Raw genomic sequence first — 14,144 nt, 5'->3', positions numbered from 1 at the left:
GTGGTCTGCAGTATTCCTCTGGATCCCACGAGAGGTGGCAAGGCTCTGAAACTCCCAGTTATATACTCTCCAGTTCAGGCGGGAGTGCTCAGTCCCTCCCTCAGAGTAGGGAATTCCATAAAAGGGCATGCGGATGCTCAGTCCCTCTTCCATATAAGGGTATCAGAGTGGGGAATTCCATATAAGGGTATCAGAGCGGAGAATTCCATAAAAGGGTACAGGAACATCTTCCCACCTTGCAGGCCTCTACTGACAGCAGTTTTTGGGAAATGGCATGGAGGCTATAAAATACACAGTTTTGGGTTACACCCATCCAGGGATGAATTGGTCCCAGTCGTTCTAACCAAGACAACCATTTAATAAGTATTTATTTAAGGTTTAATAATAGCATAAAATATTTAAAATGATATTAGCAGAAGTAATTGAGAATCAATCATCTGTATGATGGGAATAACAAAAAACAAGTTGATGAAAAGTTGTGTGTGTGGACAGAGGTATCTGAAGCACAGTGAGAGGAAGAAAAGGAAAAAGCCTCACCTAAACACTGAAAGTTAAACTTTGCTTTTAATCTCTCTCCATTAGTTTGTATTCTTGTCGATAAATGCAATGAATTGATGCAGAAATACCACAAAATGAGCTGTCCACAGTAGAATGAAGTTTTAAGACAAAAACAGATTTCTGAAATATTAGAAAATTCCATGGAAAAATCCAGCAATGTAAAATACCACACCAGAGAACATCCTGCCTGCAAAATTATTTAGAGTTTTGTTGAAATGTTATGAATAAACTCTTACTACTTTATTAATAAAGGTCCTTGATTGTCGTAGAGGAAGATCAAAATATGAAATTACTTTGTATCTCCCAATTTTTATGGGCTAATATACATTTAGCTTTTTAGATACGCTCCTGTGATGGTTCTTCTGTTTTCACACAATGCAGTGACTGTGTCATGATTTCTTGATGTTGCAAATGTCTTTATTTTAGTGATAATCTTCCATTTCATTTCCAATACCAGCTTTTTAAAATGATTCCTGAGTATCCCTCTATGTAAAAGAACCAAACTAGCTTTGGTTGTAGTACTAGTTTTGGTACTAGTTGGTACGTCTTTGTACTAACTCAGACTTAAAGGAGAGAATAATCAAACTAGAGGGGAAGATCCCTGACTGAGTGACAGCAGAGCACCAGACATGTAAGCTGGAATCTCAAACTAAGTTATTGCATTGCATGTATTATGGTTCAGTATTTCCTCTGACAGTGGCCAATAGGGGATGTGTAGGTGAGAGTATAAGGATAAGGCAGAGATGTAGTGATTTGTTCGCATGTTCTGCTTGACATCTACAATCTACAATTATTCATTCAGGACTTTACCAAGTGGGAATTGATAGACTGTAATACCTTAGAGTGAATTTGTCACCTGACTTACAGGTGGTTTCTTGCATCCATTTTGGTGTCCTAGTGTAAGTAGTTCGAAGATTTCATTTATTTATAGTTTGAAGAAGCACCTCCTTTTAGCTCTCTTGATGCTGCAATAGAATTATTAGAGTAAATTGACAAGTCTGTAGCTTCTACATCCCATTTTTTCTCACATTCTTTTGTATCCTAATTATAGTTTTGAATATACTATGACTATCTATATTTAAGGAGGACTGGTGATCAAAGAACTTATGTAAATTTAAATTGATGAATTTAAACTTTGGTGATTATTCATACTGTGATTCCTTGTAATGAACCGTACTAACTTAAGTGCAGTAGAGATAGTGATTCATGAAGCGTCATCTGCTTCGATGTATTTTTGTAAATGTGGACTTGAAATTATCCCTGTTCTCTGAAAATAAGGTCATCTTTTTTCAAAACATCGGCCCTGGCTTAACTAGTAACTTAGTATTGTAAAATCAGTGTGTAATTCCTTAACATAGTATAGCGTGGTAACTTGCACTGAATCTTTTGTCCCCAAGTTAAATTCTGCAACATACACTTTTCCTATAAATTATTCAACTTATTTCTTGAAGCAGCTTGAAGGTGGAGGAAGGAAGGAAGTGGTGTGGTTGGGATGGATTTGGTGTTGAAGCAAATGAAATATATGAATATAAGTTAGTCAAATTATATGAAAATTCAAGCAATGATATTTTGTTTAGGGTTCTGTGCCACACTAAACAAAATTTGGGGTTTGCTCAATTAAAGCTATATCTTTAACACCAACACTTTTGTCTTAAAATCTCTTCTCTTAAAAATGAATGGTTTTTAAATACTTGTTGATGGGGTTTTTTTTAAAATAATTCTTGAATGAATCAGTCTGAACCAGCTTTCCGATATTGAGTACCAAAGAATGTTTAAAAAAAGAGATTGCCATATGTTTTCTGTACTAGAAACTTCTGTTACTGATGACTTGAGCTAATGCTTCTGAATGTGAAAATTAAAATTCAATTGAAAAACAGAGGACAATATCCATAATTGTATTTTGATAGGAAATGCCTCATACTTGTACCTCTGACTGATTCTCAGGTGGGCGGCAAGCACACCTTAATTTCATATACTTGCAGTACTGATAAATAAAAAAAATCTGAGGCATATTGAAGTACGTTTGTCATTTTTATTCACAAAATTTGACCTTTTTGCAAACATGGGGCTGCTTCTGTGAACTCTTGGGGAAATTGTAAGAAAGTTTGCTTCTCCCCATGTCTTAGGAAACACTCAGCTGGGCATAGAAGATGTCAGTTGAAGCATCTGTGAGCCTGGCAGAGCAAAAACTTGAACCCAGCTCTCTGTCTCGTGCCTAGTGAATGCTCTGGCCACTGGTGCCTTCTGTGTATTTTCACATGTATTTTTGTAAAAGTTTTGCTTCCATTCTACTATGGAGTAAATATCAATGCTTTATAAAGTGAGAAAGTTAATCCTTCCTTATTAAAAAATCAGAAATATATGTAAGATACCAGTCTTTAGTAAAAAAAAAAAATTAATCTGCTTTAGTTTGCATGATTCCAGGAGAAAGTAGCATTTTTTTCAAGAAGAGGGAGAAAAAATAAATAGGGATTTTAGCCCGTCACACCTTTATGATGAAATAGCATTATTAAGTGTTACAATAAAAGTTCTTTATGGTAGTGCTACTAAGACACAAATGTTGTCTTGTATTAAAAATCAAACAAGGTAGAATTAACTTGAATGACTGTAAGGTCTTGTTTTCAGAATCAGGGAAGTAATTTCAGGGCAAAATTTGATTCCAAGTGAGTGACAGCTCAACTATAGATACAATTTATAAACTATGTGTTAGCAACAGTATTATGATAACATTGTAATTAAGGTTTTTCATTACAGCTGCTATTGAGCATGTTTCAGTCAATGTTCATGTTTGGGTATGACAGGTGATTATTAACTGCTTAATGAAGTGCAGTTTGAAGTGACATTTGGTTTCTTTATTTGTTTTTCTGAGATGTTTTGAGTTTCCCAGAACATGTGGACCCTCTTTTCTGGTTTCATGATCATGTGTTGAACAGGAGGCTATATTTTTAAAGACAGCCCTAATTCCATCTCCAGAAGTATTTCCTGGCTTGTATCTTGCATCTAGTTTTGTCTCTTGTTGCTTCTGGCCCACAGGAAGCCCAAATAAATACCGGAAAATCAGAGATGTGCATTAATATTGAAAAAGCAACATTAAGTTACATCCATATTTTTTCTGGCAGGAAGCCCTGTGAAAATAGCCACCCACAGAGATTATAAGTACTCCTGACCTGGGTAGTTTACTTAGTAAAGAGTTTAAAATAACCAAAAGTAAAACTGTGGAGCCTTCAGTGGACAAGCTAATGCCTTTCTACTGCCCTAAATCTTAAACCTGAATCATCACTATAGGGTCTCAGTTGCAATAAACACAAGGGGGTCTGAAACCCAGTATCCAAGCTGTAGATGCAAAGTGTGGTGGTTACTTGAAACAGTGCCCCCACCTGTCCTGCTTTTAAATGATAACATGATTTTTAGAAAATGGATATAGCTGGGGAACAATAACGTACTCATGATAACTTGAGTTTATAAAAGCTTATTGTGCACATTTCTGTGGCCAACTCTCTAAATTGTTTTTAAAAATTATGGGATTTTTTTAAAGGTGCAGTTCCATGTAGGTGTATCAAATTCAATATTGTTTACTGGGGAAAAAAGGTGTTCATTCATTGGTGGAATTGCTCATAGACTGTGTGTTATAGGAACCTTATAGATGTTCCCTGATCTTCGTGAGAAACTGATCCAGTCAGTATGTGGGTAGTTGATTTCTCCCACTACTGCTGTCACTACTACTACTCTACGCTTCTTCCTTAATCTCATTTAACATTTTCTCATAACTGTCGTATTAATGATCAGAAATACACTACAAACATTACATTTCTAACAATAAAATATGGGATTTCCACCCAGAAAATTTTTCCTGTAATATTTTTATACTGTTTTGCTTTAAATCATCCTTCATATATCCTCCACGTGCTTGTTTGACTTTTTTGACTTCTATAAAATTGAAGACAGGCAAGAGTGAACTGCCAGGGAATTTACCACTGAGAGGTGAGTTTTCTGCCTAGCAAGAAGTTCTGGTATCTAAATTCAGTTTAGATGTCATTGTTACCAACATAGATCAGCACTACTGGCTCCTTCCCTGGACTCTCAAACAAACTGTCCAGCTCTCTAGGGGGGTCTTCCTTTTCACTCAGCTGGACAGTCCCCTTGGACATCTCTTCCCCCCCAGTAGAATCCCCCACTATCATCATCTGCTTCTTTCTATCCTTTAAGATCTCGTCACTGTGTTATCATCAGAACAGGAACTGGTCGAATTTTCCTTTCTTCCGTGCATCTGTCCATCCTCAGGACACCTCCTTATACAAGGTCCTTGGCACGAGTAAAGAGACAAACTGAGAACCTCATTCACACTGTCCTCACCTATCTGCCCTTTGCCCTTTTTGAGCCAAACTCTGTTGTAAACAACTCTGCTTTCTGTCTCTGCTGTACTACAATTGAGTCTTAATGTAGAAATTTGACCACTTGAATCTGAGTATTGATTTTTTAGCTAAAAGTGCAACACCAGTCACAACACAATATCTTTTTACATCATCCTGGTCTCTTATTAATAACTCTGTGGAACACTTTTAGTCTAAGTGTTTTGGTTTGGCTTTTTTCCCCCTTAAGTTAAAGCAGGGTCCCAGTTACAAGTGTACAAAAATATCTGATGTATGTTACTGTGTTCTTTCAGGTAGGTGAGCTGACAGTGAGACAGACCTGTCGCAATTAATTTTGACAAGGACAGTATTTTGTTTACTTGTGGGGATGTTACTTAAGATGCTAGGTTTTTATTATTGGCTTTTATATTGAAATTTCCTAAAAAAAAAAACCTTGTATTTTTTTGAATCCTAACCCAAGTACTTGTCCTTTTTAAAGGAGTTTCTACAGTGGGAACCACAGCAATCAAGGAGGAAAATACTCCTATTACAGATACAGATTCTGTGCAGGCTGAAGGGGCTGTTGAAGCAAAGGAAAACTTTCACCCAAAGGAACAAAACCAAATGTTGCAGTCTCTTTTCTCTTTGCTCCGTGAAGAGGTTGAGCAGATGGATTCAAAGATACTGCCCCTGTGTCTACATCAGGTACTTCCTGTGATTATGGGTTGCTGCACCAAATTTTGTTTTTATTTGAGACTTTATTTGTAAGGAAAAATGGCAATAAATGCAACAAATACCATGGACTGGATATTTTGATGTATAACAGATGGTCAAGGCAAATATCTCCTTTAAGGTCTTGTAATATTTGTTAAATTATACATTGCCTTGTAAGTATATTCTGCAGTTAAAGGAAACTCTTAAGGATGGGTTTTCTAATTCCCTAAATGATGAAATTCTAGTTTGGCAGGAATTTAGGAAAATCACTCTTCAGTATAAATTAAATATGGTTTGTAAGATGCTGGTATAGGTACAAGAGAGCAAATATGTAAATAACATTTTAAACCTGGAGTTGTTTTTACTGTTGCAGACTTCTTTCATGCATGAATACTAGGATTCAAAGTGTATACCTTTATATAAGCACAGTTTCCAAACCTGCAAGATCAAAGGAAAAACAGTGTGGTTTGAAAAACAATCTTTTTATTAACTGGCCAGTGTGTAGGGGTTTTTTTCTGGAGGTTATGATGCAAAAGAATTATGTGGATAGGACTTAATGCAGTATTAATTTATAACATAGTTGTGTCAGACTAAGAGTGGACTGGAAGAGTTTTCGTTTGGCTGCGATGTCTAATATGGGCAATATGTAGATATTACACGTGCCTGATTTGACTTAGTTGGATTATCTTTATTTTGGAAAATTGGATGATTTTGATATTTTAAATTTCTAAACTGCAATGACACTCCCGCATTCTTATTCTCTTTGATACAAATAAGTGATTATATTTGAGAAAGAGGTTTCTCTTCAGTTGTTGCATATTATAGATAATTTACATTTGACATAGAATTTTAAATTTTTTTTTCTAATCTGTGCTTCTGCAAAGGTATTTGATACTGTTCTTTATCTTATGTGAAACTTAGCTTTCGGGTTAACAATTTGTACTTTTAGACACCTTGAATTTGGTGGTCATTCATGAGTCAGTACAAAGGCCATTTTTGGAAAACAACACAGGGCAAACACTTCAAAACGCTTTACAGACACTGAGGAGTGTCATTGAACAGGATGGAGGTGGAATCTTGTTTGTTGTTTTTAGATGAGTAAGGCACACCTTAAGGGTAACAACATTTTGAAAGTCATACAGGAACTGTGACAGAATCTGCATTTCCAGATTCAAACATGTACTCAAGCACCATCTTTTTTTCTCCTAAGAAACACCAAGCATTTTGAATGGATTGTTTGAAAGAAAGCTAGCAGAACTTATAAGGATCATAACATGGTTTTTAATTGTGGGGAGGGCAGAGGGGGAAATGATTTTAAATTTAACATTCACGTAAAGTGAGTCTATTAAGAATTTTTTTTGCTTTTTTAGTGAATTAACCTGTCATCTTCAGTCTTTTTTTTTTTTTTAGATTGCTAATACAACCTGCCAGTAACTTTTTTTATGCCAAGTCTAGCAAATACTCTTCTTGATAAAATTCTTCTTGATAAAATTCAATGTAAAATCAAGAGCTGTGTCGGATGTTCTGGAGTATTAACAATCTGCGGTGTTAGTGGGAAGCCTGTATTGAGTATTTAAAGGCTGTGGGATATTAGGGGCTATTCTAAGGTTTAACTTTTAATTAAAATAGGATGTGATTTTTTTTCCTTTTTTGAATGGGATTAATTTGATTTGTTTAGCATTTGTTACAGAATCTAATTTATATATAAAACATAGAAACAGAGCTTTGACAACTCCAGAAATCCTTAGAAGACTACCGTGGAATGCAGACAAAATGTACAAATAAAGAATCTTAGAAATCACCAATTCTCGTTTGAAGGTACTAGGCTCAGAGTGGTCTAGTGGTTAGTAATAAAGCTGAGAGGCAGGAAAATACAATTTGTAACCTAGACTCCTCTATCAAGTTACTGTATTTTTTGAGCAATCACCTTTAGACTTTTACAAAAGTGCCGACTTGTTAAGCCCTTCGTATTATGATTATTTAAATTGACTTCCCAAAGATTTTGAGACTGAATTTTTGTATGCTCCCACGGAAGTCATTGGAGTATCATCTATGAGGTGCCTCAACCAGAACGTTCTGGTCTCAGGGTGCCTGCAATTTCTGGACACATTTTGCCAGCATGGCCCTTGCCTCACCATGCATGGCAAATAGGAAGATTGCCAACATTCACTGTCCCGGAAGACTGATTAGTTGCTTATAAAGATCACTGATAGTGTAGAGTTCTGTAGAATAAACTATTTTTACTTCTGAGGTTTATATTTTTTATATTTCATTGCATGCACAAACAAAGCTGTCAGTATTTCTCAGCTTCCTGTGAAAGCCTGCACAGTTTTCTAGCAAGCACAAATAAGTTGTTGTTGCAATTCTCAAAAATTATTTGTGTAGAGGGAGGAATTGGAAGAAAAAGTTTCGGTTACTACGTTAGCTTTTCCATACAGTGTTACATCTTTTCCTTTCTGGGAATCAGCTCTAACTTTTCTATGATACTCCCCACCGACAGCTCAGTGTCAAAGTGAAATTCTGATTAAAAATATATTAATTTTCTGACTGCCTGTGGATGCTTGCTTTCTCTGAGCTGGTTGCATGAACTTAGTGACATGAGGTAGAGGATCTTCAAGTTTTTTTTCACATAGTAGAGCAGCTTCAGGAAAGGGAGTGGCATAAGGCTGCTGCAGCGGTATTACCTGGCTCCTGTGGATAGGCTGGGAGTAACACAGAAAAAAGTTGAGAACTTGAGTCCTTTTATGTTTATCTCATGAATTTCAAATATTCCTATTTTACACAGAATTTGAAATATTTGTTGTAATTATCTATTGTAAAAAGGATATAAACAGGAAACTCATTGTTATGTTTCTGATGCGGTGATAGGCAATATTTTTAGTGTCTTTTATCCAAAGACTGTTCTTTTCTCATCAGTCAGAAAACCTCCATTTTTCCATTTTAACACATTTCAATGTGTAATGCTCAGGAGAGCACAGCAATGATCTTAATTTGGTCAAAGATAAGGAAGTGACAGAATACAAACTCTTGAACTCGTATCACTGAACACAGTACTTTTGTGCTATGTCATTTTACAGCTTTTTAATATGATAACTAAAAATGTTTCTGAAATAATTTTTCTTGTTGTAGCAACATAAAACTCACTAACATTGGAGCAAACCCATTTATGTGAGAGGACTTAATATTTCTTTGTTGTTTTATACTCTTTTAAAACATTTTTCCTAGAATAAGAATACATGTATTTTGTCTGAACATTCAACTGTTACCCAAACTAAATATGAACTTGCAAACCAGATGTTTAAAACTATGATAAAAAAATTCACATTGCATCCTTAGCACTCTCATGAAAATTATAGATTCCTAATTTATTTTTTTTATCTTTGCAGATAGCCGAGACCTATTTTCAAGAGGAGGAATGTATCCTTTTACTTGTAGAAATTGTTATACAATACTAAAGTAATGTGGCGTGATAACGCATAAAAGACAAATGCTTTACTGTTGACTCACATGTTTGGTAAAAGTTTTAATAGTTAAACCTCTGATAATTACTCTGATATATTTCAGTAATTTTGGGAGAGAATAATCATATTAACCATTAAAGTTAAATTACAGTTTTATAAAAAGTGGACTGGGATTTCCTCTTTGCTTTTAAGGGAAAATGATCAGGCTATAAAAAGACGAAGCAAGAGTGGTAAGCCCTTAAGGTATATGTGATTCATTAAGATCCAACATAAATTAGAGAATTTGTGCATACAGATAATTTCTTTATTATGCAATTTGTTACATACAAAATATGGCAAATAGGCAATTGTAATGGCTAAATAACAAGGCATAAGAAACATAGCAAATTATCTTAGCCTGTAGTACAAAACCAGAGAACTAACTCTTGCAGTATTATAAGAGCAATATTTAAATACAGTATCCATCACTGTCTTAGAAGACTACACTTTTGTCTTGGTCATCCTAATTCTAAAGCATCCATCAGAAAATCCAAAATGCACTGCTCAAGATAAAGGCATGGAAAAATTCTGTTGTAAATTATGGCAATGCAGGGGGAAATACAGTAAATTTAAAATTTAAAAAGCATGATAGAAAGACAGTTCCTCTTTCATCAAAGTTGCTTTAATTGAAGGACACTGTATTTAAAGCTGATCAAAAGAAATATTTTTTAATGCAACGTACACCTGATGTGCGGAATTCAACGCCACTGTATAATACATATTTATGGAGGATATCTGCTCTGTACTTGCAGCCATCAGTTTCCTGAGGTTAATAAAGAACTTACTTGATCATGTTGCACTGTATTAATTATCCATGACAGACATTTTAATTCATCCAGCATGGAACTTCATAATAACAATAATTCAGGGTTTGTTGCTGTGATCCTCTAAGGCTATCTCTCTGATCTGTAATTCTGTTTCTAATAACAGATTTCTTGAAGGCAGGGAATATTTTCTCCATTAATATTGTTGTTCATAAGCCATGCTATGTATATGTTGCATGAGGCTAACAAGAATAACAAGTACTGGTTGCGTTTTTGTAATAATTACTCCACTATTTTAATTAGCATGAATAATGGAAAGTGTTTTTTCTGTGTGACTAAGAACATCGTTCACTGTACCTCTATCGTCACTGTATTGTAGAATTTCATTTCAAATAGCTGGTAAAACAGCTTTAAAGAGCACAACTAACAACTTAGGCTTGGTGGAGCTAGAATAATCCTGAGTCTTATAAAATATGTGACTATCAGTATACCTTTGTGAACATATTGATAACCCTAAGGGAGGGAAAAGACTTCTTCATATAGAAGAGAAGTAAGCAGAATCTTCAGGAAGACAAAAGATAAATCAGCAGTGCAACAGTGTTGTATACAATGGTTGAAAAGGGGGTGGCTATTTTTCAACAGTTTAAGCTGGAGAAATTTTTTTTAATATTGTCTCCAGCTGGTCAGTAGAGAGGAGCCATATTTTCAGCTAGACATGGTTATTGACATATAATTATATTTCTTGAGATATACTTGCTGGTATTTGTGTAATTGTTTTGCTTTTCATTTCCCAGAGATTTCATTTTTTTGGTAAGAGTTATCAGCATAATAACATTTGTTTTTTTCTAGAAAAATCATTTGTTGGTCTTAGGGCATGTGGGAAGAGGTAGCTGCTGAAAAGAATGGGATTTTCATTTTTAGAACTTTTCTCAACTTATTTTACTTCTTACCTGCTGTTTTCATGTCTGCTGCTTTTTTCTTTCTTGCACAGATATCTAGACGCTAGCCATTATTCATTTTGATTCACTTATTTCAAATTTCGAGTGCATAATGACTTCCCTTTCAAATATGGTGCTAAATATAAATAAATCATAACACATCCACAGATGTGTCCATTTTTCTTTAACCTTCCATTCAGATGAGAAGGCGATGAAGTTCATTCAACTTGAACGACTGTATCATGAGCGGCTGCTTGCAAATCTTTCTTCCATACAGGAGCAGTGGGGTGAGTACCAGCTAAACTAATATGGTAGAAGAAAGAGTTAATTTAGTTTGTACTTCTAAACAATAGAGTATACATATTGCCAGATTAAAAAAGTTACATAGCAAAAGCAGCATTTCTGTCAGAATTTCTCTGAGCTTGTTACAAGAAAAATATTCCTGCTTTAGATTTGTTTGCACTTATTTTATGGTAAAGGTGCAAATAGTTTGTAATTCTTTATTTTATTAATTAAGACTTTGATCCACAGTTGTTTTGAGCTTATTTTTGGGTTAGGGTTGGTGAGTCTGATGTGATGAAAATAAAGTGTGTTGTGAAAGAATAGGATGCCATTTTGCGTTTTCTGAAACAAGATTGTAGAGCATACACAGAAAAGTTGTCAATATTTCTCAATTAATTAGTTTCCACTATATGTTTTATGTTAAGCAAATACTACTTTTATAATATTTTGAGTAACAATTATTTTGATTTCATTTAGAAAGAAAATGGAAAACAACAGTTCCTAGTCCCGTTACAACACTGAGGAATTCAGCTAAAGAACTGAGCGGCCAGGAGCTGGAAAAGCTTACTAGAGTTTGCTCTTTGCACCTACAGTAAGTATTAGTACATATTATTACTTTCCAAGTACTAATATGTTAGTGCAGCTGTTGTCTCCTTGCTGGTATAGGTGTTTTAAAATAGTCAGTGTCAAAATAAAAGTTGTGTTGCACTGACTTGAATTTGGTTATAAAGTCATGGTTCTTTTTGATATGTAACTAAAATATTTTTGTTACCATCAATTGTTTTAATGTGGTTTGAGGAATCTATGGGGACTAGATCTGAAATGTTTTCAGCAAATCACTAGTTTTCCAGAAATGGAGTTTTGAGTTTTATTAGTTCAGCCAAGGTAAAAAAATCTGAACAGTGTTAATTTAGAAAGAGAGGCTGTAGAACTGATGATGGGTGTTCGTGATGATGGGTGTTCTTGTCTAATACCTACTGTTCTAATCAATGTTTTGAAATGCAATTGCCCAGCATCTCTGCCTTCAGTACCCATATTAACCCAGTGCTTTTCCCTCAATATTATTCTCAATTTTCCCATATTTTAGGGCAATTCCTTAATGCTCTAAGTACTTCTTGTTATCTTCTATGTTAATTTCATATAGGTTGCATTAACATTATGAAGGAGCGATTCTGAAAAGTTGTGAAATCTTAGTTCATACCTGCTTTGCCTGATGCATCAGCCTCCTGAATTAGCATATCACAGTATAACAAACTTGTGGCAGTGCCTAGGGTGCATTTCTGGGTAGTAACATGGGATTGTACCTGTCAGGAAGGAGAAGATCTATTATTTCATGGGTGAATGCCCTACCACCTAGACATTGATTTTAAGGGACAAATGGAAAAAATTATACGAGCTGCCACTGAAAAATGATCAGCCAATGACCATAAGGAAACTATCCACATTCAAAGGCTGTGAAAAGACCTGCCAGTGACAAGAGAGATGCTCTCAATCAGATGGGGAGAGAAAACTTTTTCAAGTACATTTGCACTGACTTAGTCAATCTGGATATAACAGAAGCCAAAATGCTCCTGTTTTTCATAGACAGTATGACTTGACTATCACATTTTTTATTCTGGGTGATGATAATGAAGTTTGAAAACACCCAGGCTGATTGCCAGAGCCCAGGCAGGGATGTAATGTTGTTTATTTGTAGTCTGAATGCTTTTGGGCAGGAGCCCCTTGGAAGCGCACTCCTGAGCTTCCGCAGGAAGAGGAGGCAGGTCGAGCACCGTGGTTGCATGTTTACACCCACAGTGTGCTGCCACTGAGAGACTGCACTCAGAGCGCCTGCAGGCTTCCTCAGCCTACATTTCCTTACACGTGACTTTGCAAACCCACAGAAAGATTTAAGATTCAAGTCTATTGCGATTTATAAGCTGTAATGAGCAGCACCTCCCTAAAGTCACCTGGATTGTCACCTTGTTGAGAATAACTCTGCTTTCCCCTTCATTTCAGTTATGAAATATCATTCTGTGTTCTGAGAAACTCTGCAATTTGATAAAAATTAGGGCTTGTGTTCATCTGCCATGATTAGTGTTCTGTATTTAATATTATTACTCTTTGAAACTCTCTAGACAAAAGCCTGATTGCTTTTATTGTTTCATATGGGGTTTTTTTCCTAAGCTTTACACTCAATTTATTTTTTAATTAAAATTACACTTTAATATTGAATGAATAACATGCAGGTCTTGGAAAATATGAACATTTTGCTTTTGTAATTGAAAGTAATTTTTCTGATAGTCAGCGTTTACAGCTACATACTGGACACATTTATTCTTTAAAGATAGTTTTGCGTGTCCCTTATTTGAAGTTTAAATGGTTAAATTTAAAAGTCAATGTAGCTTTTAAAAGTTTTTGTTAGAGTATGCTCTGCATTTTATCTTCATTGCTATATGAAAGACCGCAAGACAGACTGTGTATGATAGATCACAGTGTGCATGAATCTCCACACAGTTTGCCAAGTCCACACTGACTGTTAGCAGTGCTGATCCACCTCTGAATCTGAGTGGAATCAGTGGGAGCTGCTGTACCTTACAGTACCCAGAAATTATGTCCCAGTCTGTGGAGAGGGAAATATGTTTTGTGGGGATTTTTTCCATTCTTCAATCTCTGCTATAGTGATCAGTATTTTTAATAGTATATTAAATATACTATTAAATATACTATTAAATATACTATTAAATATACTATCTGTATAAATAGATATCAAGTACTGACATGATTTTTAAAGTTGGTCGAGTTCCTTCTGAGCATAAACTTTTACAGGGATTTACGTTTCCTGATACGTTGTGGTAAATTTTTTTCTGACTTCTCGATTAGGTGGAGCAATGTTAGGGCGAGTTGGTCTTCTGATGATATTCGCACAAGTACAGATGTATGCTAGCATGCTAACACTGTCTCAGTGTAAGAGAAATTCTGTGCTAATTTTAGAGCAGAGTAAAAAGTTTGTAAGATTTCAATTAGATTTATTATTAAGAAAGTTGCTACTAGGTTAAT

At 35.2% G+C, this 14,144-nt stretch overlaps 1 protein-coding gene across 6 annotated transcripts in view; it reads left to right on the top strand.

The window, feature by feature from the left end:
- The window catches only part of CNST (consortin, connexin sorting protein), a 48,907-nt gene that overhangs the window by 16,932 nt on the left and 17,831 nt on the right, over positions 1-14,144 (top strand). For all 6 annotated transcript variants that reach the window (XM_027683695.1, XM_027683712.1, XM_027683674.1 and 3 more), the window contains 4 exons: positions 5,407-5,612; positions 9,008-9,038; positions 11,024-11,110; positions 11,583-11,697. In XM_027683695.1, the coding sequence (XP_027539496.1) occupies positions 5,407-5,612; positions 9,008-9,038; positions 11,024-11,110; positions 11,583-11,697 (439 nt within the window). The remainder of the gene's footprint in view (positions 1-5,406; positions 5,613-9,007; positions 9,039-11,023; positions 11,111-11,582; positions 11,698-14,144) is intronic.

This window comes from Neopelma chrysocephalum, unplaced genomic scaffold, assembly GCF_003984885.1.
Source record: "Neopelma chrysocephalum unplaced genomic scaffold, ASM398488v2 Primary Assembly neopelma1_23, whole genome shotgun sequence".
Taxonomy (NCBI): domain Eukaryota; kingdom Metazoa; phylum Chordata; class Aves; order Passeriformes; family Pipridae; genus Neopelma; species Neopelma chrysocephalum.
Note: the sequence above shows the minus strand (reverse complement) of the source record. Positions and strands in the feature narration are given on the sequence as shown.